At 36.3% G+C, this 26,918-nt stretch overlaps 2 protein-coding genes across 3 annotated transcripts in view; one reads left to right on the top strand and one right to left on the bottom strand.

Moving 5' to 3' along the window:
* The first annotated feature begins 773 nt into the window (after window positions 1-773).
* The window catches only part of tsc22d1 (TSC22 domain family, member 1), an 89,312-nt gene continuing 63,167 nt past the window's right edge, over window positions 774-26,918 (top strand). Inside the window, 1 exon segment of the mRNA NM_001328125.1 lies at window positions 774-3,924. Coding sequence (NP_001315054.1) covers window positions 1,325-3,924 — 2,600 coding nt within the window. The 5' untranslated portion in view covers window positions 774-1,324.
* Window positions 16,217-25,033, bottom strand: LOC110437875 (uncharacterized). Of its 2 annotated transcripts, XM_087248003.2 has the most exons (8): window positions 24,943-25,033; window positions 24,127-24,185; window positions 23,869-23,926; window positions 21,230-21,274; window positions 20,030-21,141; window positions 19,773-19,928; window positions 18,513-18,605; window positions 16,217-18,370 (listed from the first exon to the last, which is right to left on the bottom strand). In XM_087248003.2, the coding sequence occupies exons 5-8, from the start codon at window positions 21,128-21,130 to the stop codon at window positions 18,053-18,055; spliced, it is 1,668 nt and encodes a 555-aa protein (XP_087104129.2). In that variant the 5' UTR covers window positions 21,131-21,141; window positions 21,230-21,274; window positions 23,869-23,926; window positions 24,127-24,185; window positions 24,943-25,033; the 3' UTR covers window positions 16,217-18,052. The 2 variants fall into 2 exon arrangements, with proteins under 2 accessions (XP_087104129.2, XP_087104128.2); XM_087248002.2 differs by lacking the exon at window positions 23,869-23,926.

Raw genomic sequence — 26,918 nt, 5'->3', positions numbered from 1 at the left:
GCATATATTTTGAGTTCACATTTTGGATATTATTCATGTTAAAGTAAAACAGCTGAATGTTTTTTTTTTTTTTGTGTCTGCTGCACCTAGAACTTTAGTTCTCTGCTCCCCAAACAGCAACAATCAGATTGTGTGAAAAAAAAAAACTGTGTCAGTGCAGATGTGTTTGGTTGCTCTTTTCTGTCTGTGGAAATATCTGGGTTCTCTTTCAGACGAGTTGTTTTGTAAAAACAGAACAAATCTCTGGACTATGTTGACAACATTGTTGTCACAAGGTCTGTTTGCATCTTGTTGATGTAGCTGGCCTGTATAGGCCAACACACACAATAGCAGCTAACTTAAAATAGCGTTTTGCTTAATCGTTCATATGTTTAATCTGTAGTAGGTTATATTTTATAATTAATTTATGTTCAAAATTAAATCTGAAGTCGATTTTTATAAATATAAAATTTTATACATTTAAAACTGGGAACCAGAAATCTATGCCCTGCCTTTTTCGTCTCTCCTTCAATGTCAAATAATAATAACCACGGCGGACAAAAGATGTTATTCTGAGTGTTTGCTGCCACAGTTACCGAAGGCTATAATAAGAAACATCCCTCAACCAACACAGTTGGTCGCACTCGGCTCCACTCGGGCCTCTTCGGAACTCTTCGTCGACCGTCTCCTGGAAACCCCCCTCCCTCCTCGCCTCCGCCCATCATCGCCAGACTCTCTGGGCTTTATGTCTGGCCGGGTGGACGTGAACTGCCATGCGCGGTCGCCATGTTATCGCGCTCTCCTCCCCTTTTCGGGGACTCGTCACAGGCTCATAGCACTAGCACAGGCTACATTACAAGGAGGCAGCTGGTGAATAGGAGCAGAGTGGGAGAGAGACATTGCGCTAACACAGGAATAAAACAAAAGAAAGCACGGGATGGAATAAAGCAGGACAGCGCTGAGTTGCTCGCTTTCTCTCTGTCATCTGACGCCGGCTGGAGGACTTAGTTTCGTGTGATTTCGTGCTCTGGTGACTGCGATACAACAATTGAAAATGCGCCTGGCAGTTTGAACTGTGATGGGGAGAAACCGTGTCGTTATAAGGTTGGATATCAATCGCCTCGGCCGTCTGTGTCGACTCCTGCACGCTTAAACTTCACCGATATGGTGTGCTGAGTGATTTAGTGAGGATATACCTTTGAAAACAACAGCCGAAGCGAATCCGTGTCGGCTAGCTCGCTAGCGACTGTTAACTTAGCATTGGCATTAGCCTGCTCCTCATGGTGGACATTTAAATACACCTCAAGTGGAATTATCGTGGCAGTTACAAGAACGTGTTGGTTTTATGTGGAAATTACTCGAACGGCTTGCAGTTGCTTTCCCAAAAGAGCTTGTTCTCTTGAGCTGCGTTTATAACTTTGTCAGAGACTATACTCCAGCAATGAATCACCACGAACGATCCGGAGACTCCGGCAGCGCCCGAAAAATGGTTTACCCCATGAGTTTACCCAGACGGGAGAACAGCAGCAGCACAGTAGGTGGTTCCTCTACATTGACAACTTCAGCAAGCACCAGCCTTAATAGCAACAACTTGATGCTGGCGGATGAATATTCCCCACCAGTGCTGATTCAGTCTCAAACGCAGACTGCGTCCTCGCTCGGGCCCCAGAACCCTCCGCATAGCCTGAGTATCCCCTTGCAGACACCCATGTTACCCCAAACGGTGCCCACTGCAGTTGCACAGATGAAGAAGAAGAGTGGCTTCCAGATCACCAGCGTCACCCCGGCGCAGACATCTGTGAGCACCAACAACAGCATTACAGAAGACACAGAGAGTTGTGACGACCTGGATGAGTCCCACACAGAGGACTTGTCATCCTCTGAGATCATGGATGTGTCTCTTCCACGGGCCAACAATTCAGGAGGTCCTGAAAGAAGCTCCTCTGAGGAGACGCTGAATAATTTTCATGAGGCGGAGACCCCTGGTGCCCTGTCACCCAACCAGCCACCCATTATAACGCAAGCACACCTGCATGGCACCATGGTTAACGGAACTGTTCACCACCACCATCACCACCACCACCATCATCACCATCATAATCCCGTTTCCTCTGGAAAAACCCATCCTGCTGGAGGGACACTGATTGGGGTACCCTTGGGTGCCCCGGTCACATCTGTGGTGACCTCAAGTTCGGCTAGCACAGGCCAGAAAATGCCTTCAAATGTGGTGGGATTGATTGAGAATGCCTCTGTTGGCACAACTAGTGCCATCGGACAGCCTTTGGCTACTCTCGCCTCTGGAACTGGAGTGATTTCTGTGACTTCAGGTGCCACGATTAGTACTGGTAATACTTTAACTAATAATGTTTCCGTGTTAAACTCTGCCAGTGTGCCTGTTGTGGGTGGCAAGACTACCAATAGTAGCAATGTAAACTACTCCTCTGCTTTGAATAGTATTAGTAACCAAACCCCAAACTTGACCCACGTTCCCAGTGGAATAATCGGCATGGGCATCACCGCTGCTGCCACGGTTTCCGGTAGTGTTGCGTCAACAGGTGGAGGGCAAATGGGGCCAGCTGTCATGGGGCAGCATGCAATGCCTGCACCCTCTGTCCCAGTGATGAGCGCTCAGCCTCAGCAGGCCCAAGTGCCTACTCCTGCCTCCACCAGTTCACGTTTCAGAGTGGTCAAATTGGACTCTACCTCTGAGCCTTTTAAGAAGGGTAGATGGACTTGTACAGAGTACTATGATAAGGAAGCCCCAAATGTGGCATCCTCTGAAAATGCCCCTAGCACCCGAACAGTGGAAAGTATCCGTCAGTGTGTGCCTGAGAGTGTGGCGGGACAGGACCGAGACACAGTCAGCGGGAGCTCTGTCAGCAGCTCAGCTAGCCATTACACTGAAAGTCTGGGCAGCGGTGAAACGGGCGGCCCCTCTACTGTGAAGCAGACCTTCCAGCAGCCCATGTCTCAGATGCAACCCCAAGACTTAGTTCAAGTGCATCTTAAAACGAATGCAGCAGCTCCGATGCCGGCAACAGCAAACATTCAGCAGCAACCGCCTGCATCTATCGGAGGATTGCAGACCACGATTGTTCAATCGTCTGCACCTCTACCCTCTCATATGCCCAAACTGACATATGCCCAAGCAGCCCAATCCCCTCCTGCTCAAGCTCTGCCTGTGGTGACCCAGCAGCAGATGGGCTATCCGCCCGCACAGCAGCCAGCTGCACCAGCCCAGGTAGCACCAACACATGTTAACCCCTTAAGCCAGGGAGGCAGCCTGCCATCTGACTTCTCCCAATCCAAGCAGATCCTGAGCACTGTGCCACCTGGGTCAACAAAAACTCTGCCCCACCTGTCCGCCTCCATCCCTCCTGTGGCTCTCGCTGGTAATGGTCAGATGATCGCACCCTCCTCGCAGCCCCCTACTGCTCAGCCACTTCCGCAAGGGCTCCTGCAGCCACAACAGACACCCGCCCCGCAGATGGTCCAGGTTGTGCCGCAGCTGGTGCAGTCCACTGGCACCACTCTTATACAGCAGACACCAGGCCAGCAGCTCACCTCACAACCCTCCATGGAGCAGCAGCAGCAGTCACAGCTCGGCAGTCAAGCCCGTGGCACCCAGTTCGTCCCAGCCGTGACCTCATCAAGCGTGCCTCCTAACATTCAAAGTGATCCCCAGTCCAGTTTGTTTCAGAACGGCTCAAAGGAGACCGGGCCGCAACCTGCTGTTAGCACCCGGCCCTCGGTGATGCCGCTGGAGGATGCCCAGCTACTTCTGTTACAGCACCAGGCTCTGCTCGCACAAACCAAGCCAGCCGGTGGTGAAAGTGCCTCCCAAACCGGTACCTCTCGTGGTCCAGAGGGAAGCAGTGGAGTCAATGCCTTATCCGCCTCGGCCAGCCTGCTGAAGAGTTTACCTGTTGATGGAGAGGAGGATGGGTAAGTTCCACTGCTTGTTTTTTTTAATTGCATTGCTTATTTCAGTTCAATTTAGTTTGTAATTATTTCAGCTTTATTAAAAAAATCACACATGCAGCTCAGCATGGTGATCAGCATTATGCTTTAATCAACTGCTATCAACAAATTGTAGTGTGCAGTGAATATCACAGCAGGGCGATGGCTTTCCACAGCATAGCTAAAATCGCAAGCATAGCTTTTTTTGTAACCTAAAACTGTAGACTGCTAGACTGTATCTTTGGTATTACAGACAGAAAGATTATGCTTTCACCTAACAAGAATTTCGGTCTGCTTGGGGGGAAAAAGGCACACATGAAATCACTTGATAGTGCAGTATTTATGAACTTGACATTTCCTATTGAGACAGGAAGTTGAGCCTGTAGTCTTTTGTTTACCTCACAGCCTCAGACTTTTTTTTAATGCTAGTCGGATGTGTGTGTGTGTGTGTGTGTGTGTGTGTGTGGTGTTACTGATAGGGACTTTTTCATTCTAGAAAGTTGGCCTGTACAATATATTGTTTCAGCATAGATTTTGCAACGTGTGACTCTGCAATATTCACACTGCAGGATGTGCAATGTTGAACTGGGATTATAGTTGACCAGACACTACAGTGGAGTCAATGCAAAGTTTAAACTTGGAGTGAGTTTTTATTTGTGTGTGTTTTTAAGGCTTGTGACAGTAAATCAGGTAGTTCTAATATTTGTAGCTTAAACATAAATTGTATACAGTGCTTCCCACAGGTTTGAAATATACTTGCGCTGGTCACCGGATTGAAACACACCTTTTACCCACATCAAATAAATATTTAATGAGTGACAAACAAAACATAATTAAATTTTTAACAATAATTTTATTTATGAGATTATTTTACTTTTTATATTATTATTATTATTATACTTTTTTTTTTTTTTAATTGGTTAAAATAAGAAAGACTGTTGGAAAAAAAATCTACTATTTAGCTTACTTTTTTGCTATTCAGGAGCCATGTGCACACGCTGACAGGGTAAAATCTTCTTCTCGCTCTCTTTCAAGTTCAAAGCAAACTTGAATGCCAAATGCATTTTACATACACTTTAAAATTCAATAAGTTAAGGCAACTTAAAGCATTTGAGGAAACCGATTGCTACAAATCAATTGAGTTAAACTAATCTATATGAGTACTGTGAACTTACTCCATTTACGATGAAGTAATGAGATATTTAATTAATCATTACCTTCAACACTGATATATTGTGCAGCCCTGTTATGTAGATATGCTTTCCGACAAAATCATCTTAGGCCCCGTTTACAGTAGTGCGTTTTAGATCAATAACGATCCGCGTCCACCCTACCGTTTTACCTAGCGTCTCTGGACATATCTCCGTCCACACCACACCACCCAAAACTTATATCACGTGATCATTCGCGCACTCTAGGCATGCGCTTTCTAGTATAAACAGAAATCATGCGTCTCGCTCGGCATTTGGTTATTGTTAGTCAACAAATGCCGGTTGAACATTAAACGTGATGGCAAAGAAAGCAAGAGAGGTATTTTTGTGGACAGACGACAATGTCGAGTTGTTACTAAACGTAACAAATGAATAACTGCACAATGGCACCTAAAACAGACAATAGTGCAAACAACGCTCCCATTTTTGTGCCCATGTTGTTTTTTACAGTACTGTCTTCCGCTTAAAGCCATGTGTTATAGTCATGTGATGAGGCTTGACGATTATGGGAAGGATACAGTGACGAAGGCAATGACACAAAAGCCCCAATCAGGTAGTAAATCTCAGCAGTCCCGCCTCCGTTTTCAGATGTCTCCGTTTTTCCTCATCCACACTAAGACGGAGCAGCAGCGTTTCAGAATGAAAACGGCCTCCAGCGTTTTCAAAACGCTCCGTTTTCGGCGCTCGAGAACTCCGGCGTAGTGTGGACGGATGGCGTAACCGTAGCAAAACTTATGCGTTTTAAAACAAAAACGCATTAGTGTAAACGGGGCCTTAGTCAATGTAAGGTTCTGAATTATTTCCAAATAGCTGTTTGAATCATCCGGTGAAATTCTATTTATATCGCAGAGAAATGAAATATCACAATGTCAGTTTTAGAGCTGCACAATTTGACACTGCAGAATTTAACAATAATAGAGTGAAGGCTTATCTTCTGCTTCTCTTTTTAAGGCTTGTGGCATTGAAGAGATTTTTAATAGTGCATAAAGAAGTTTAATGAAGATTAATTGTGTTGAATAATTTATATGATGAAAATGAGTGTGGATGGGTGTTTCCCAGTGATGGGTTGCAGCTGGAAGGGCATCCGCAGCATAAAACATGTGCTGGATAAGTTGGGGGTTCATTTCGCTGTGGCGACCCCGGATTAATAAAGGGACTAAGCCGAAAAGAAAATTAATGAATAAATTCATGTAATAAAGACTATGCAATATTATTTTACCTATGATTATTCAATTTCTGTTCCCAAATGCTGTTAGACTCTCCCCAGAAAACCAGCACTATTTTTCACTTTAACATTAGCTCCATTTGTGTTTATTTCTGACTGTAGTTTGTTTATCATTCATATATAATAAATTACATTAGGTATATTTAAATTTTTCTCCCCTACAAAATCATCCCAATCAATCTAAATTGATGACTTTACTTATAGAGCTATTCAAGTCATCTGGTGAATTTGTATTTCTATCGCAATATATATCGCAGAGAGAATAAATGTATTGCAATGCAAAATGTTTCCTATATTGTGCAGCCCAAGTTAGTTTATTTCTAGTATTGTGCAGCCCTAGATAGTTAACTGTCTAAATGTAAATGTGTGTCAGCTAAAACTGAATCTTATGATTTTATGAGCACTAGAATAAAGGTGACAATCAAGATGAAGTTGCTTGGACTTAAATTTTGGATTTTAATCCTGGGTATTATTGAGCTTGCAGCAGATGCTTTCTTTGAATGATTGTTACTTCTGACGTGTTTGCTGAAAGCTGTAGCAGTTACACTCAAAAGATCTGTGTCTGTTTAAACTCTTAAGATGTCTACGTTTAGTGCAGACATACAGCAATGAAAGCTTTTTATTCAACCTCAGCTGATTAAAATACCTGTAAATATTTTCTCACTTCATCAATAGTTTTTCAGAGCCTTTTAAAAAGTCAAAAGCTGTAGTAAGCGTCACTCGTGTACATTTCTTTTGCATTTCATTGCAAGACCTAATATTTTACCAACAAGGCAAGCTCTAATTATAATGTCATAGCTAGTCATGCAGGCTGGAATGAATATATACACACTGTCAAACATACTTCTGGTAACTAAGACAGTGTGACATATGTTTGCATTTATCTAAAGCTGTTCATAGTCATGCAGCATGCTGATGCGCACTTTGTTTGAGTCGATCAAAAGTAAAGTTTTCTGTGCTTGACGGAGCTTGTCTAACAGATGTCCTAGAGATGACAGAGTTACTCTGTAATCTAACACTCCTTAATGAAACAGATTTGTCACACTGCGTGCATTAATGTGGCACTGCTTGTTTCTCTCAGGTGTTAGTCATGATTTTACTTGAAGATTTTTTATTGTCTTTTTTAATAGTGTCTAAAATGTTGTCTGTCTGCTCAGCTATGGCTGCACGATACTTTGTTTTGCTGCAATACCGTTTTAATTGATAGCTGGAAAGAATTCATTAATTTAGACTGATTATTGAGTCTGGGATTATTCTGCATTATTCTAGACGAAGTGACATTTTCTTTATCACAGTATTCAGTTACTTAAATTGAATAATCAAACGTGAAATAAGACTGTATAGTATTCACTGTACAAAATATTTAATAAATACATCTTTATTAAAGTTACAAACGATAGGATTTCATGTGGCTCAATACTTTCATACCTGGACTTTTGTTTCGGAATCTTGCGTGTTTCCACCAGTTTGCATGATTCGTTTGGCAGATGTGAATCCAGCAATCGTGCTCAGATCCATGCCAAAGCAATCGGTCTGAGATTGCCTGAATGAGGTGGTCTTGGCTCGATTGAAACAAACTCTGAAGCGGATCGATTGCAGTGTGAAAAAGATTCAACAAACTAATGAACCATGCTGTTAAATGCGACTGAATTATTATGGAGAGCTGTTTATCAGTTATCAAAATTGACCGAACAGCAGTCTTGGTTTATCTGTTATTTCTCCCCATAATGTAAAGCTTATTTTGCATAATTCTAGCTAACGGTTATGTATGAAGTCTTACCTCTCTGATTTATATTTGGTGACGATGTCTGTGGGTGTCACCATTCAAAATTAAAGCTCCGCTTTTCACTTATAATGTCTTACTGCTCATCGTCAGGACGCATGACAGCTGAACGGGACCCTGCAAAATAAACCCTGAAACTTTGACCAATGTGGGGAGAGTTTTCTTGCACGTAACTTGTATTAGCTCTTTTGGTCAGTTTAGAAACTTTGTTTTTGGTAGGCATGGGCCGGTATAAGATTCTGACGCTATGATGAGCTTGGACATAAATATCACGGTTTCCCAGTATCACAGTATTGAGATTACTGCCCTAAAATAAATTATTTTTAAATGTCTGAGTAAAAAACTATTTTTTCCCCCTTTGTACACAATATATTTTAATTTATATTACATTTAATTTATTTAAAATGTTTTAGAGCAGTAAACATGTCAGACTAAATCATGTGAATTGATCATTGACTTCTGCTGTCTTTATAGGTTTCAAAAACACAGATTTTCTTTTTACAATTTAAAATGGCATCTTTGGATATATTTTCTGCTAGAGATACTGTTATCCTTAAAAAAAAAAAAAATGTAAATAAAAAAATCTTACTCGTACCTTAGGAACGATATAGCAGAAAATTTTTATTGTTTTAAAACCTTGACTTTTCCAAACTGCGGCATACCTTGAACACCGTTGTCGTCCCATGCCTAGTTCTTGGTGCGATTCTCTTTCACACAGCAAAGTGCAGCATTATAACTATTTTAATCCCTGTTTTGGAACTAAAGAATCGATCTACAGGTGTGAAAGCACCCTTAAACTCTTGTGCCTGAACACTTACACAGTCACTGGCCTTAAAACACAAGCAAATTACACATTTTTACTTCAATATGGTTAAACTCTTTAGTGACTCTTCTAAAAATCTTCTGTGTTCTGAGCTGTGGCTTCTGGTAAACTATAATCCCAACATATAAACTCAACTTTACACTTCCTCCGATGTGACTTGTAGATGTGCACATTGTGATATCGATGCTGAAATGATATTTTGTGCCGCTCTATGCTCAACCATAGAGTGTCTGAGGTTATTGGATCTGTCTTGGTGCATTTGATGGTCTTATAAATTGTGAATCATCTCTTATTGTTGGCCAAAAAGCGTTGGTTGACTTCTAGTGATGCTCAGTGTATGTTTAGTTTCTCATGGCTTTCAGAACGAATGCAGACAGTACCGTAATCAATTATGAATATAATACATTTTCTTAAATTATAGCACAATGAAAAAACAACAGCAAAATAGCATAATTTATTCTAGATTCTGCTAACAATTGCTGTAGTCCATAAAAAAAGATGTCTCATTTAAATGTTAAGTTAAATGTTAAGTTAAATGTTTTTCTAAAAGTTCTGTTTGAATGAAGGATTCAGTCACTCCTATTATGGACTTTGTTAATTAAACAGCCTTCGTCTGAAGTGTCAAGTTACCTTTTTAAAAATACACTTTAGTACTCTTTAGGAACTAATATGTATGTTTAAAGTATCAATGTGGTCCCTTTCTGAACTTCTGAAATGACACTGCCCTATTGATAGCTCATGTATCTTTCTGAGAAAGTTCAAATGTGTTCACAGATATGATAAAGTAATTGTTACATCTATATAATATGCCATTAAAATTAGTTTCTTATTGTTCCGCATAGTTCGGTTGTACATTTCTGATTGGGCAGAACGAAAGTGTGCTCACTCATTTGCCTAATAAGACACACACAGATGGCAGCACGCATTTGCTCTGGGAGGGGGAAATAAAATAATATATATATTTCATATTGCTGCATCTTGCCATTAGCAAATCGTGATTGCGATTCGATTTCAATTAATCGCATGGCCCTAATTGAAACAAATGAAGAGTAAATGATGACAGAAGTTAATTTTTGGGTGCTCTGTAAAAAAAAAAAAAAAAAAAAAAAACTCTACTTAAAGTTGTAAGGCAACTTGCTTGCACAGCTTTTTTGAATTGACTCATCTTTCAACCAAAATACTGTAGTTGACTTTTTTTAAGTTGAATCAACTAAAAAAAGCTGTGCTGCAAGTTGCCTTAATTTTAAGTTGAGTTTGTTTATTTACAGTGTGAACGATCTTTTTAAGTGTAAAAAAGTGATTAGTTGACTTTAGTTAATGAAAGGGAGTAACACCATTTATTTTAAAACAATTATTTGACTTTACTTAAAGGTAAAAGGGAGTAAATCTGTTGCCTTAATCAAGTAAATGTGCAGCACTATACATAATTATTAAATGATTATGTTGTTACGACACTGGAATTCAGAACCGATCGATACTGGAATTTAAAAACGCCCGTTTTTCGCTAATATTTTCGCAATCACAAATGACTGTGATTGGCCATGAAGATCATCAGTTCACCAAAATCACAGCTGTTTACCAAGTGTAAACACAGATACAGAGAGTGTTTTAAAGCTGCAATTCATCGGCGGATCGTTTGCATGCCAGCTTATAGACAAACCAGCTGATTGATGTGACTTTGAAACTTCGCTTTGTGACTCAGTAAACAGCAGTAAGTCAGGTGAACTGATGACCTTCACTGCTGGTTGGCCATTGTGTTCATGTGTTTAAAAATGTGCTTAACAGCGTTCAAATATTTCCTGGAAATGGACGATTTTAAAACTTCAGTACTGCTCGGTACTGAATCCCAGTATCAAGACAACCTTAATTAAAACTAAATCAATTTAACAGTTAGAAGTTACAACAGGTACAGTCACAACATGTTTTTTTTTTCCTAATGTAAAGTCAATTTAATTTTAAGGCAACAGATTGACACTCTATAAATATATTTTTAAGTATCCAGTTGTTATGTTTTTCTCTTGAATGTAATTATTAGCAGCTTGACACTGTCCTTTTTGAGTTGGGTCGTGATCGTGTGGCAGAGTTGCACATCTGTTGATGTCCATCTTCCTCTGTTAGTTGTCTTGTCTGCAGGAGAGGTGACCATTTGAAAATAAAACCGATAAAAAAGCTCAATGAGAAAACAATTTGATATTAACCTGTTTAGTTTGATATCTCTGTTGTGAAACGCTGTCAGCTGCTTCTGTTTTGCTGTAAGGCCACTTACACAGGATGAGATCATGTATTTTCCTATTATTGCTCTTGCTCAATAACAGATTAAGTCAGTGCAAATTATTTGTTTTTTTTATATACTGTTCTTAGGTCACAGTGTTGACTAGCAGCCTCGTATATAAAATTATACTCTTCCGTTTACTTTTTCTTTTTTCTTCATTGTAATCTGCTCTTGGCAGTGATAAAAGCCACACATGAGAGTCTCAATGAATCACTCATTGTGTAGAGATCAAGTAGATTATCTCTCCAATTAATGACCCTGTGGAATGGGAGAGAAGAGGAAATGCTTTCACTCGGCCTGATCGGGCCAGAGCAGATAACGGGGCTGAACTTGAAGCAGGAGATTTGGAGTGCAGAGCCTAAACCATTAACATATTTATATTTTTTAATATTTGTACTTATTTTGTTAACTACTAGCTTTTTAAATTATTTTATTAAAGTTTTTACTTATTTTACTTTTACTCGTTTGTTTTACTCTTGGCCGTTATTTTGTTTTTGATTATTATTATTATTTTTAATCATTTATTCATTGTACTTTTTATTTTTACTTTTTTTACTTTAATTTTTGTACTTATTTTTGTTTTACTTATTTTCTTTTGCTTATTTAATTTATTAGAATTTTTGCTTAAATTTTTTAAATTTTTAATTTTTTTTATTTTACTTTTATTTTTTTACTTTATTTTTACTTATTTAATGTTTTACATTTTCTTTTCCTCCTTATTTTATTTTTATATTTGTTTTATTTATATATTTTTTATTTATTGCTTACTTTATTTTGACTGTTGTATTATTTGTATGTATTTATTTTTTTACTTTTCATTTCCTGCTTATTTTATTTATTTTTTTCTTATTTAAAATTGACTTCATTTATTTTTTTGCTTGTTTTGTTATTATTTTAATAGTTTACTTATTTTATCTGTACTTATTTACTTGCTTGCTTGATTATTTAAAGCATTTCTCTCTCTTTTTTTAATAAACAAGAATTTTTTTTTTCAAGGATAGGTAATAATAATATGGGTTGAAATCACTCATTGGGTATAATGTAAATGTCAATTTAAATCTTAAGGCCAGCTTTCCTTTTAATGTGTTTTTTTGCCATATTATTACCCGGCATCAGAAGGGTCACTCTGCTGATGTAATCCAAGAACAGATCCTGTACTTTTGAATTTTTTTTTTTTTTTTTTTTTTTAAAGACGAGACTCTTTGTACACATGTCTCTCTCTCTTTTAGGATGATGTCATTTGGATTAGAACCTGTCTTTCCAAACCTGAGAGCAGAAAAGCACAGCAAAGTACTTTAGGGACTGAAAGCTAATAGGGGCAGAGACCTCATGAGCTCAGCTGAACTGGTTTCTCAAACACGTTGACAACAGGCATTTGCGCTTACCTCGACACTTTTTAGGTTTCAAATCTGCTAAACTTTCATATTGTTTCTGTAGGTGATAACAAATGCTTTGCTGCTGCTTACAATCGCCTGACAGATATTGTTTTATTAAATATTAAAGTTTAAAATAAATCTCACGTTAAAAACGGCATAATTGCATTTGCTAAAGCTAAGGATGGCCGATATATACGACTGTATCGATATTAGTTGATAAATGCTTTTTTTTATGTAATTATTATTGGTTGGATAAAAAAATAAGGCCAATATCTTGCTGATAAATTATATTATTATATCCCCTATTTTAATGATTTCAAATTCTTTCTACCTGCCACTTTTTTTATTATTTTAGCTGTGTTTTTATTTTGGTTAATGTTAGGTTGTTTGGTTGCTGTATGTATACAGATTTTTTTTTCATTAGTCAGTAAATTATTGTATATACAAAATATATAGAAATGAAAGCATATAAATGAATAGCTGGTTAATATTAAGTTTAGAGATCAGTTAAGGTTTTAAAACCAGCAGCTCTTGCCCCTATATCAACCTGTGGTCTGTGTGGGTTCCTAACGCCCCAGTACAGTGAAGAGAACTCTATACTGGTCAGTGAGCACTGTCTTTTTGGATGAGATGTTAAACTGAGGTTCTGACTCTCTGTGGTCGTGAAAAATCCCAGAATGTCCTTCGAAAAGAGTAAGAGTTTAACCCCGGCCTCCTGGCCAAATTTGCCCACTGGCCTTTGTCCTTCATAGCCTCCTAAGCATCCCCATATCATAATTGGCTTTATCACTCTGTCTTACCAATCAGCTGGTGTGTGGTGTGTGGTCTGGCGCAATATAGCTGCCATCTTGTTATCCAGGTGGATGCTGCACACTGGTGGTGGATGAGGAGATTCCCCCCAATATGTAAAGCGCTTTGGGTGTCTAGAAAAACGCTATAAAAATGTAAGGAATTATTATTATTATTGATGTTATTATTATTAAAACAAAATCAGGTTTGTTCAAACTACTCATTTAAAATGAGCTGAGTTTTTTAGTGACAACGTAATTGTTTTATCTTCAGTCTACTTAAATAAAAACTAATAACTTAATTCCTTCATGTTGTCCCAACACAAATCGATTTCTTTACAGTGTGTTTATTTACTTTTGCAAATGTGTGTAAATATTCATTCAGTTTTTATCTAAATTTCAGTAACATTATTGAATAAAATGCAAATGTTTTAATAAATTATGTACAATACTATTTGTAAATATATATTATATGAGAGACAGTTGTAGCTTTGTTTACCAAACAACAACTTGAATTTTGAATGTATTTTTTGTTTTGTTATTTTTAAGTTTTAATTTTATGCGTTAGTTGGCAGATGCTATTTTGATAAAGAATACCTAAACTTTTAAAATCATTTTGTACAAATAGAGGAAATGGCAAAAAAGATTCTGTCAAAAAATGCCATATTAGTGCATCCCTAGCTAAAACTGTAATGTTTGTTTACCAAGTAACTGATTCTAATTGTATTTTGATTGTATTTTTGTTTGTTGTTTTTTTTTTTTAATTTAATACATTGTGCTGTTTTAACATAGAATAACAAAAAAAAAATTATAATAATTCTCCATCTCCTAAACTTTTAAAACATTCCGTACAAATGCACAGATTTTTATTTATTCATTTTTTTCTACAAAACTGTGCGCCGAAATTACAAGAAATTCAGCAGACTCTTTCTGGAGTCTGAATCTATAGAGTTATTTCTCAAAAAATGCCCTGTTGGGGTATCCCTAGCTAAAACTGCATAATGTTTACCAAGTAACTGGTTCTTTTAGGATTTTGATTGTATTTATTTTTTTATTCAATGCATTAGTTGATGATGCTTTTTTGACAGAATAATAAACAAAGAAATTAATAAACCATCTTCTCCTACAATTTTAAAATAATTTTGTACAAATCCACTGTTTTTTGTTTGTTCTTACTTTTTTTTTCTACAAAATTGTGCACCAAAATTGCAACAAAAAAGCCATCAGATTCTTTCTAGAGTCTGACTCTAAAGAGTTGTCTGCCAAAAAATTCTTAGTTTGCCAAGCAGCTGGTTCTAATTGTTTAATTTTAATTTGTATGTTAGGTTGCGCTTTTTAATATTTTTTTCATGCGATTTCATGCGACCATGCTATTTTGCTATTTTCAGAATCATAATTAGATAAAAATCTTTTTCATCTCTCACACTTTAAAAATCATTCTGAATAATTCCACAGATTTTTATTTATTTATTTTTATTACAAAATCGTGCGCTGAAATGGCAAAAAAAAAATTTAAAGAGTTATCTTTCAAAAAATACCATATCAGTGCATCCTTAGCTAAAACTGTGCAATGTTTCTTTATCCAGTTCGGCTGTGTTCATTTGCCCAGGAAAAAATCTCATCTGGACAGTCGGCTGCTACGCAACACATTCACATGTAAACATTTCATTATTTTTAAAGCCTCTACAACAAAGCATAAAGTGAATGGCCAGGGCGCAGCAACACATTTTATTACTTAAAAAGCATATTTGCCAAGTGGATATTTTCATCTGGCCCATTTAGCCAGCTCTATTTAAGTGCTCTCTGAACAGCAGAATTGGAGACCAAGCAAAACAACCTCCTGGCTGTTGCATTGTCTTGTTTTAGTGGACAATTAACACCCTTCTTTGATCTGCCGTGTACAATGATTGCGGTGCATGGCCTCCCTAATTTTATTTTCATTGCTTTAATAATGTTTGTTCAGCAATGAGAGGAATTAGCCGTTTACATTCAGAAATCCCCAGGGATGAATATCATTTTATTCTTCTCTTGAGCAGATCTGTGTTTTTACATGCATGAGGCATTTGCATAATCATGCCACAGGCTTTTTTGTGTGTTTGTTTGCTTTTTGTTGTCATCAGAAATTATTCTGAAATGGACTAAAATAATAAACAATGATTTAAAAGCCATTTTTGTTTTATTGTATGGACAATAAAAAAGTCTGTTCTTTCATATTATGCTCTGTAATTTTTGTGGTGTCTCAGAATACATTGTAATGCTTTTTCAAAATGTATTTTAGTGTAATATAGTATATACCATTGAGGATGCAGACAGAAACATAAACAATAGTGAAAACAGTCTTTAGTGTTTACGTTTTATTTAGCGCTAGCGAGACATGGATTGAATGATGGATGGATGGATGGATGGATGGATGGTTGGATGGATGGTTGGATGGATATATATGGATGGATATATAGATGGATGGCCATATGGATTGATAGATAGCGATGTATGGATGGATATATACACTCAAAAAAATATTTAACCCCAAAAGTTAAACTTTATGTAATTCAATTGGATGTCAATTTTCCATCCAATTTAATCACATAAATCCAACGTAAAAGTTAACATTAGTTTAAGCCTAACCCATTTATGTTCAGTTAACATGAATGAATTAAATAAATGTTATGATAACTGCTGAAATAGGTTTTATTCTTGTATAATACATAGACTTTACTCATTTCGAATACATTATTATTATTTGTTTTATATAATCACCTTTTATGTTCTTAGGTTTATTAAATAAATTCTCAACACAGATTAAATTTTTTAACATTTATTGTCCAATAACATCCAATCTGACAAAAACATACTGTAATGCAGTGCTTAACAAATAACTGCAATAGCTTTCTGGTTGTGACTTTTTAGTTTTGTGTGCCTACAAGTAACAGGCATCAACAAGGAAACATAATTCAACATCAAACATTAATTTCACATTTTCAAAGTTACATTGTCATGTTACCTCATAGTATGGTTAACAATGTTCTCTCCTGATCTATAACACAAAAGTAAATGATCCCTTCTTTTTCTAAATGTTTGTTAAAACAATTAACAATGACCCCTAACAATAAAATGACAATACAATAATGAAATAACACCTAAACACAAAATGCAATGAAATAAAATAAATTTTAAAAAAGCAATCATTTTACTTTACATATCTAAAGTTTGCATCACTTTTTAATACATATAACAGGTTTACAATTTTCAGCATTTAGAACAGCAAAACAAGTCCTACTCACAGCAGATGGGAATGCTGAATTCCCAAACTCCTCAGTCGTGGCTTTAAAGGAAAAGTTCACCTGAAAATGAGCATTTACTCACCTTTCACTTGTTTCAAACTTTTATTGTTTTTTTTCTTCTGTTGCACACAAAATAATATATTTTGAAGAAAGCTCGAAACCTTGACTTTCACTGTATTTGTTTTTCCTACAATTGAAGTTAATGTCAAAATATATTTTGTGTTCAATAGAAGAAAGAAATTCATAAAGGTTTGGAACCAATTGAGGGAGTGTAAATAGTGAGTATATTTTCATTTTTTACGTGAACTGTGCCTTTAAAACCTTAAAGTGGTGGAATAAGTAGCATTCCACTTTTGTTAAACTATTTTAGTCCTCTAAACCAGCATTTCAGAAGAACATAAAAACATGAAAAACTACTATTTTATAACACAAAAGTAAGTGATCCCTTCTTTTTCTAAATGTTTGTTAAAACAATTAACAATGACCCTTAACAATGAAATGACAATACAATAATGAAATAACACCTAAACACAAAATGCAATGAAATAAAATAAATAAAAAGAAAAAGCAATCATTTTACTTTACATATCTAAAGTTTGTATGACTTTAATACATATAACAGGTCTACAATTTTCAGCATTTAGAACAGCAAAACAAGTCCTACTCGCAGCAGATGGGAATGCTGAATTCCCAAACTCCTCAGTCGTGGCTTTAAAGGAAAAGTTCACCTGAAAATGAGCATTTACTCACCTTTCACTTGTTTCAAACTTTTATTGTTTTTTTTCTTCTGTTGCACACAAAATAATATATTTTAAAGAAAGCTGGAAACCTTGACTTTCACTGTATTTGTTTTTCCTACAATTGAAGTTAATGTCAAAATATATTTTGTGTTCAATAGAAGAAAGAAATTCATAAAGGTTTGGAACCAATTGAGGGAGTGTAAAAAGTGAGTATATTTTCATTTTTTTACGTGAACTGTGCCTTTAAAACCTTAAAGTGGTGGAATAAGTAGCATTCCACTTTTGTTGAACTATTTTAGTCCTCTAAACCAGCATTTCAGAAGAACATAAAAACATGAAAAACTACTATTCTGAGGCTGGAGATGTAACCAAGACAGTCTTAATACATCTGGAAAAGAAGTAATCCGTTGGCTTCCTGGACGCAAAAGTAAAATGGGTAACATATCCTGTTTTAAAAGTTTCAGAGATTAAAAAAAAGAAAAGAAAGTGCAGTCCATGGCATACTGGAGTTAGTGTCATCAGTCGGTAGAAATATATCTTTTAGGGCATTCTTGTCTAAAGGTTTTCAATGTTGTTCCAGTTGAAGGCATGTAGGCAAACAGTGAATGTCCTATTCACTGAAACATTTTAATTTTAAGTGCTTGTACCTTTGGGGACAGCTTGCTGCCATCTAAGTTCATCAGTACCTTCTGAAAGAATTCAAATGTGAACTTGAGACCTTGAGGATAGCTTAAATTGAGAGCGTAGATCAGTCCAAAGAGAATTACTAATCCAAAGGAAATACTCTTTAGGTTCTCTAGCAGCGTTACACCCTCTATCACAACTCCAACATCACTTGGCTCCTCCTCAGCACCAGCACCTTCCTTGCGAATCACAAAAAGCCCCAGAGTGGTCTCAGAAATTCTTGCTTCTGCTTCTTTAGGGTTGCTATCCTAAAATAAACAAGTAAATAAATATTAAATAATTTAATAACAATAAATAAATAAAACATTAATACTTTTAAATTTCAGTTAAATACTGGCAACATCTAGACTGTCAATGTATGTTAGGTTCTTTAGACATATGTATACAAACCTCGAATTCTTTGACAACTGTTGTCATGTCCTCATTGAAGTACACACACAGACTCTGTATGACACAATCTCGCTTGATGTGTATGTCACCACACTGAAAATTAGACAAAATTATACAATATTAAAATATAAAACCAACATGGGGGTAAGATCACAAGACCAGTGATGCATTCCTGATGAGGAAACAACACCCCAGACCTGGAAATATATCCAGCACATAGATGAAGTTTCTGAACAAGTTTTGTTTCTGTTTGTAATGTAAATTTTTTGTGGCAATTATACATTTTTGAGTGTTTTATATGTTGCAATGTTGACAAAGTGTAGGAATCTGCAGTTTTGTGTTTTAAAGAAAGTGATTTACAAAAACTGTTTTATTTGTCTGTATGGGTTGGAAGAAATGTGTGACACTGGAACCTGGTCAAAAATAGAACTATACTATAAATAGAAAATAAAACATTAAATTGAAGATATTAATCTGCTGCATTTTTGTGTAGTGCAATAATTGTTAAAATAACATTAATTTTGTATTCATTTGTGATTGTTATTTATTATTATTGGTAACATTGACTAATATAGTAACTATAGTGATTACTGTTAAATGTTAAATATGAAGTAAAACTTCCAGTAGGTTGGGACAAGCCTTAAAGCAAACCCTTTTCTTGTCACACACCTATTTGAGTTTCTTTCTTCTATTCTAAAAAAAATATTTAGAAGAATGCTGGTTGGTGGCAACGATTAACATGTTTTTTTTCTCCCAACTACGGAAGTCAATGTGTACCAATAACCAGCATTCTTCAAAATATCTTCTTTTGTGTTTAAAAGAATCTCCTAAAAGTTAAAAAAAAAACAAAAAAAACATGAGAGAGTAAATGATGAAGTCATTTTAATTTTGGGGTAAACTATCACATTAATGAGAGCTTCATTGAACCTCAGCTCATGATCTCAGCTTGTGAATATTTTGCATTTGTTGCTGACAAAACACTTTTCAAATGCATTAATGAGAATTGATAACTTGGCCCATATTTATATAAATATATTTAAAATAAAATTAATGTTACATCTTAAAACTTTTTAAGGCGGGTTTTCAGTTCAAGGATTTTGGTTTATACTCTGTTTCCACAATAGCATACTGACATGCTCATCAAGGAGTTTACAGAGCATTAGATATGCTGCAAACTCATATGAAATGCGCGACATAGAGAGTGAAACTCATGTACTCAGAGTTTTAATGTATCTTTTAATGTAATGCAATTTACCACACCTTGTCTGCAACTGTCATGATGCGTGATATCTTCTGTCCAGAAGCACCTCCTTTGCCGCTGAAAACCTTCTGTAGATCAGCAGTGTATTTGTCCAGCTGCGCGAAAAACTTTGACAGAAGAGGCACAGTCGTTATCCTCATAAATTCTGCATTTATCTGAAAGAAATAAAGCAAAGGTAGATGATGAAATGTAGATGTATTGTGGAGAAATGAATTGAAATTTAGAAAATAATTGTGTAAATATCACCAACACTTACTTCATTGACTGTGAACAGGGCAGGCCATCTACTTTGTAAATCAGAAACCATTGGCAAGTCCTCAACCAACTCTTGTCGCCTATAGGAGAAGGTCAAGTGCATTTTTTCTTTTATGACTGCCTCATTATTATTTTTTTTCACTTCAGTTAAGAGAGCAATTCTTTCCTTCTCCATACTATCAGCTGTTTCTCCTCTTGGAAGGCAGGGAAGGAAATTCACCTCAGCCTTTTTTGGCTTTTTGATGTTTGATGCTGCTTTACCCCGACCTTCACGCTTGTTCCTAAGTGAATTTACAGTGATTTCTGGGTGTCCAATCTTGCTGAGTTTTGAGCGGAAATTAGCCATCTTTATCTTTAGATAGTGTTTCCATCCTTCATGACCAGTGCGAGTTCCCTTTTCCCTCAAGCAAGGGTGGACATTTATCAAGGCTTCAGCTGCCTGATCAAGCTGACTATCAGTGGGGTATGCAGCATACCTAAAGATCTCCTCAGCCATGCCTTCAAGAATGTCAGATCTTAATTTTGGTGGTGGAATAAGTAGCATTTCACTTTTGTTGAACTCTGTGTCAGCTCTCTGAAGCTGAATTTCAGCAGAACAAGAAAAACGAGGAATTACAAAAACCTGAGGCCAAGAACTGGTTCTTGACTCCGGAGACTTAATCAAGACAGTCTCGGTGCTGCTGGAAAATGAGTCCTCAGACAAGTAGACTTCTGAGACTGAGTCAAATTCACAAGGGCTAGCATGTCTTGTGTTAGGAGAGTCAGAGCTACAGGTTGTCTTGTGCAAAGGAACAAGAATGCTGGAACAGGACGGTACATCAGGTGCAGTCTCATGCATGCAGGAGTTAAAGTCATCAGTTGACAGAAAAATCACTTTCAGGGTATCCCTGTCTTCAATTTGAGTGGTTGATGTGAGATTCATGTATTCATTTCCAAAGTCCTTATCTTTGTACTGGAGCCTGAACTTTTGCTTTACACCAAAAACAGTCATTATTTCAAGGACAAGTTCATCCACAGACTTTGGGATTCCTGTCTTAAGTGCAAGCTTTCTTGCATCTTCATCCCCACCAAAAACAATCCTTAGATTGACTGGACTCGACATCTTTCTTTTTTCTATAAGAGGGTATGAAGCAGAATATGACAAAGTCAGTAATACAATTTTATTACTTATTTTACACAAAACACTTGATAAATACATTACCTTAAATGAGGATGTGCCTCTTCAGGGTCACCATTCGTCTTCCTCCTACCATATAATCATACAGTGGATAAGCATCCGTTAGCTGATCTAAATCAACCAGGGCAACCTCTCTATCAGGAGAGACAGTTAACTGAAAAGCTCTAAAATGTTCTTGATACCATGCACACAGTACCTTCACAACAAAATTCAGTCTGCTTTTGACAATAAAGATTTGAAGAATTTCAGCAAACTCTGGGAGCCCACCTGCTGACCCAAACGAAATCAGCATACCAGTTCTATAATTTATCCCATTGTTTGTCACATTTTTTGCCAGATGAACTTCATTAATCCCTGGATATTTCTGTCTTAAGCCTTCTACCACTTCCTTGTTTAAAATATCCACAGAAAGTGTGGAGACACTAGTAACTTCTAGTCTGGACTTCTTAAGGCTACAAGAATGGATCTGATAAGCGATCATTTGCTGGTGTTTGGCAGCCAGTGTGAGCGTTATGTTTTTAAAACAATTTGTGTGGCGAGCTACTTTCTTAAAGAAGCTATGTTTCGCCTCAAACCTCATAGTCCACTGCCCTACTAGAGGTCCAAAAAACTGAATCATTTGTGGATAATGCTCCACATAATGATGTTTTGGTAACAGTTGTGCTGGAAAAAGTTCAACAAATCTGTGTCTGTGCTCTACAATTTTGCAGTTTAAGTAGGCTACTGTTTCTTCGTTATGAATAGGGGCTACAGCAAGTTCAACTATTTCTTTCAAATCAAGAAGTATGATCCAAGCAGGCTCAGTCTCTGGTATCAAGTCTCCAATGATGAATGGAAGCAATCTCATTAAATTCCAATTTTCATGTGCGTTACCTCCAATTGTCTTCTTGGAGGCATATGTATATGGAATAACGTGTGGTTTATTGGTTTTATCACCCCACTTATAAGGGAAGTTCAAAATCAATGAGTTTAGAGTATCAAGAGACAGGTACTTCTTGGAAACAAACTCTTTCAAGCAAAGTGCAAGTTCAAATGGTACAATACCCTCAAACAGGTCGTGTGCAATATCTGGTGGATAGCCTCTAGTAACATGAAAGTGAGATAAATTCTCTGTTAACACACAACCTCTTTTTACTCCACAAAATGCTACAGAGTTTTCTTTAGCAGATGCTACATGTGCATCATGAATTTCCTTTGTTCTAAGGGCAAAGTCGCCAGTCAGAACAGATTCAGCTTGAATCTCCAATCTCTTCCCTATGCAGAACCTGCAAAAGTACTCACCAGAGAAGCTTTCTATGAAGCCTGCTAAACTGTGGGCCCCTAAATTATCTGCAATGACAGACTGGACTGTACCTTTCACAAACCGTCCAAGCCCTGGAAGGTAGACACCTTGACTCTCTAAAGTAATCAATTCCTGTAAAAGGGGCTCCAAAATTGTACCATATCCATATGACTTTACATGTCCAGTCTTGCATAAAACTGCCAGATAGATAGATGAAAGTGTGGAGCTGCATCCAGGTGGCAAATTATTCAAAATCCAGTAGACCCCACAAAGTTTATGCTTTTTACGTGAAGTGCCTAAGGGGTTGCAGAGTTCAAAATCATCAATGTACAATGACAGTGATATTTTTAATTCCTCTCCACAAAAAAATGTGTTTTCCTTGCAATAAAGTCCATCTCTGATTGACCTATACTGCTGTTCTTTGTCTGCCCCTGAATCAGTTTTTTGCTTCTCGTGGTCCCCAATAACACACTGTAAAATATCACTGCAACTAAACAACAGCTGAAGAGAAGGCAAAATTGGTATATACTGATAGGTTTTTCGACTTTTTTGATTAAGGATAAACTCAATAGGCTCTACAACTGTTACATGTTCTTTGTAGAATTGCTTCCGCTTGAAAGCAGTGGCAAGGGGACCACCTTTTTCTATGGCTTTAACCAAGGGATTTGACCTGCCTGCTGCTTCAGAAAGCTCTTGAATGACAAATTCATCAATTTCTAAGTTGTGATTTTTAAAAATGTCAGAAATTATGCTACAAGTGACTTGATTTGATGCTGAAGTTAATGAATAATGTAGTTCCTGAAGTAATTCATCAACTGCGGTGGCTGGGACATGCAAAATGTTTTCCAACTTTAATAAAACAAGGGCAATATTAAGAACACTTCCCTTAAAAACATCTTCATCAGTATTAGCATCATTGCATGACTCTAACACAGATTCTGTTGAACATGTGGGTAAATCAATGGGAGAACTGGCTGACTCTTGACAGTCTGCAGTGACTGTGACAACAGTTAATTTAAAGTCAGTTAGACAATGTGGATTGTGCTTCCTATTTTTGTGTGTATGAAATGTGTTATAAATGTTACTTTTAAATGTACACTCTTTAAATACACAAGTCACAGTTTCATGTTTACGCAGATGTTCATTTAGATGACTAAAGTAATCTCTTTCATTTGACTCAATGCATGTACACAGCTGACATGAAAATGTAGCTAACTGATTTTGTTTTGAAGATGACTGATCAACGTGTGCACGGTATATATGACTTAAAAGGTTATTCCATGATTTAAATGTGCAAGGACATGTATTGTATACACAAGGATGCCTGAACCTTGCCCCAAAATGTCCATGTTTGAGCTTAGAATGTTTCAATAACTCATACCTACTGGATACTTCTGTGCCACACACTTTACATTGCCACATTCTCAAGACTCGCATATCTAAAAGTAAAACATGTGAGTGTGAGAAAAGTAACAATTTTACAAAATAAAACAAGATATATATATATATATATATATATATATATATATATATATATATATATATATATATATATATATATATATATATATATATATATATATATATATATATATATATATATATATATATATATAAATAAATAAACAAAAACACTTACTGTAATTGAGTGATTGTCCCAAACTGGAGACAATGTGGAATGTCACAACGATGAGATCTCTGAAATGGTAAAAATGACATATAATTAGAGTTTTGTAATGAAATTACATTTTTTTAAATAAAAAAAAAAATTGCACTATCAACTAACTTTTACATACACAATATGTTTTAAATAAGCATTTACAAGTAGCTGCTAACGTTAACGTTACATTTTTCACTTCCAGTACACGACTTTAGTATGACATAATCCAACAATCTTGTACATGCAACTTTCAAATAATGTCGAGTTTGTACAACGCTTCGTCATATTTTTAAAGCATAAAAATGCAAAATATAAAGTTACGTGGAGATTGCTAACATTAACGTTAATCTATTATTATTAAGTTACGTTACAAGTGCAGTCTTCCTAAGATGAATATAGTAGACCATATATAGCTTAAAGTGACCCAAATTGCAGATAGGTGATAACAGATTAATATATTTTACTAGAAAGGATAATTTTACTAGAAATTATAAAGTTTAACGTGTTCTAACCATAGACTGTAAAAATAGTCAACGTGCTTGCAAAGTGAATTACGTCGAAATGATGCAGATTTTTTTTTGTTTTGTTTTTTAAATCATGCAAGCAATCTGCTTCACTGAAAAAGGATACACATAACTTACTCAAACGATGGTTAATTTTAAAAATGCAAGTGACGGCCCAAAATATCCAATGTCAGTTAATTCGCCATGTGACGATGAATCAATATCGATCGCATAAAAGAATCACGTCTTAAAATAGTTTACACATCAATCACAAATGAAGAAAATATCTTACCTTGTATACTCTCCCGATCAGATCTTCACTGTCACTTCTCTGCTACCGTTGTCTTCCTCGCGCTTAGCCCGCCGGCTAGCCCGCCTTCAGTGTTCCTAACCGATGCGCAAGCCCGTCCTGGCGCCTTCAGTGTTCCTAACCGATGCGCATGCCCGTCCTGGCGCCTTCAGTGTTTTTAAATTACGCGCATGCGCAACCTCTGCATTCGCTCTTTACGGCAACCAATTAAGTATAGTTTATGTAATTTGAGCAGGTTTGTTTCGAGTCCATTAAATTCATGTTGAGACAGCATAATTTGAAGCAATAATAGTTATTTTTTACTTTTTTAAACAAACTCTATTTAAATTGTTTGCTTAATTTCAATTACAGGCAAGAATCATTTTTTTGAGTGTAGTTATGGGTATATAGAAATGGATATATAGATAGATAGAGATGGATGGATGCATATATAGGTGGATGTATGGATGGTTGGATAGACAGATATATAGATGGATGGATAGATGGATTTACAGTTAGATGAATGGATGGATAGATAGATAAATTATATAGATGGATTGATATATGGATGGATAGATAGATGGATGGTTAGATATGGATAGATCGATAGATAGAGATGGATGAAGATATATATATATATATATATATATATATATATATATATATATATATATATATATGTGTGTGTGTAGATATGGATGGATGAATAGATATGGATAGAGATGGATAGAAATTGATCTAGATGGATGGATGATAAATGGATGGATGGATGAATAAATTGATAGATGGGTATAGATATGAATATATATAAATACGAATATATAATATATATTATATATAAAATACACACACACACACACACACACACAATTAAAATCAGAATTTTTAGTCCTGTTTATTTTTTTGCCCCAAAATTTTTCAACACAAGCATGGATAAAACCCACACGAACACGAGGAGAACATGCAAACTCCACACAGAAATGCCAACTGGCCCAGCCGAGGCTCGAACCAGCGACCTTCTTGCTGTGAGGCGATTGTGCTGCCCACCTATTTTATTAATATTTTTGTTTTATATTTCCACATTTCTAATCAAATATTTGCCTTGCAAACGTAAACTCAAATAACAACATCATGAGAAAGCTGCAGTGTTTATATTTAGCATTTTATTAAGTGATTTCTTTATTTTTTTTACATTTTATTTTATTTTATTTTTTTATGAATATTTATTTTATATTTCTACATTTTTAATCAATCGTTTGCTCTAAAGTTCTAAATAAATAAGAAATTTATTCACATGACAGAGTAAATTTCTAAGTACATACCAAAAAATGTAAAAAAATAAATAGTCTTTTACATGTAGTCAGTATACATGAAACTAAATTTACAGAAATTCTGCTATAACGTGATATGTACCATTATCAGGATACAAGGTGACTTTTTATGTAATATTACGTGGTTGGAACATCATCCAACCCTAATTGTGATGCATTTAGTTTTCCAATCTTCAGTGCTCTTTTCATGTGAAAAGTAATGATAAATGTGAAGCTTGTTTGTTTTTTAGTTATAGGTCAAGCCTGTGTCACCTGATTAATAGAAACCCAGATATCTGCTGTGAAATGAAAGCGCACCCCAGCCCTGGTGGTTTATTTATGCCTGAGCTACAGCCTGTAGACAGTTTGATCCATTCCTATTTTGGCTTTCTAAGAGCAGTCGGCACGTGAGTCAGCAGAGTTTGGAAAGCTGCCTCTCGCTGTGGTTTTTTTCAGTGCGGGCAGGAAATCTCGCGTGCAACCTTGAGCAAGTGCCCATGCCGCACTCTTGCTCTGTTAAACATGTACAATGAGATTTCCTCTTCTTGTATCACCAGCCTGGACGGAGTGAAATGAGGTCACTGTGGAAAACATGGCGGCCGCTGCACAACACAAGTTTCCTCGGCTCTTTTTAATTGGACAATGTCTGATTCAAATAGGATTTATTCC

This window comes from Danio rerio, chromosome 9 (assembly GCF_052040795.2).
Source record: "Danio rerio strain M-AB ecotype USA chromosome 9, GRCz13ab, whole genome shotgun sequence".
Taxonomy (NCBI): Eukaryota; Metazoa; Chordata; class Actinopteri; order Cypriniformes; family Danionidae; genus Danio; species Danio rerio.
Note: the sequence above shows the minus strand (reverse complement) of the source record. Positions and strands in the feature narration are given on the sequence as shown.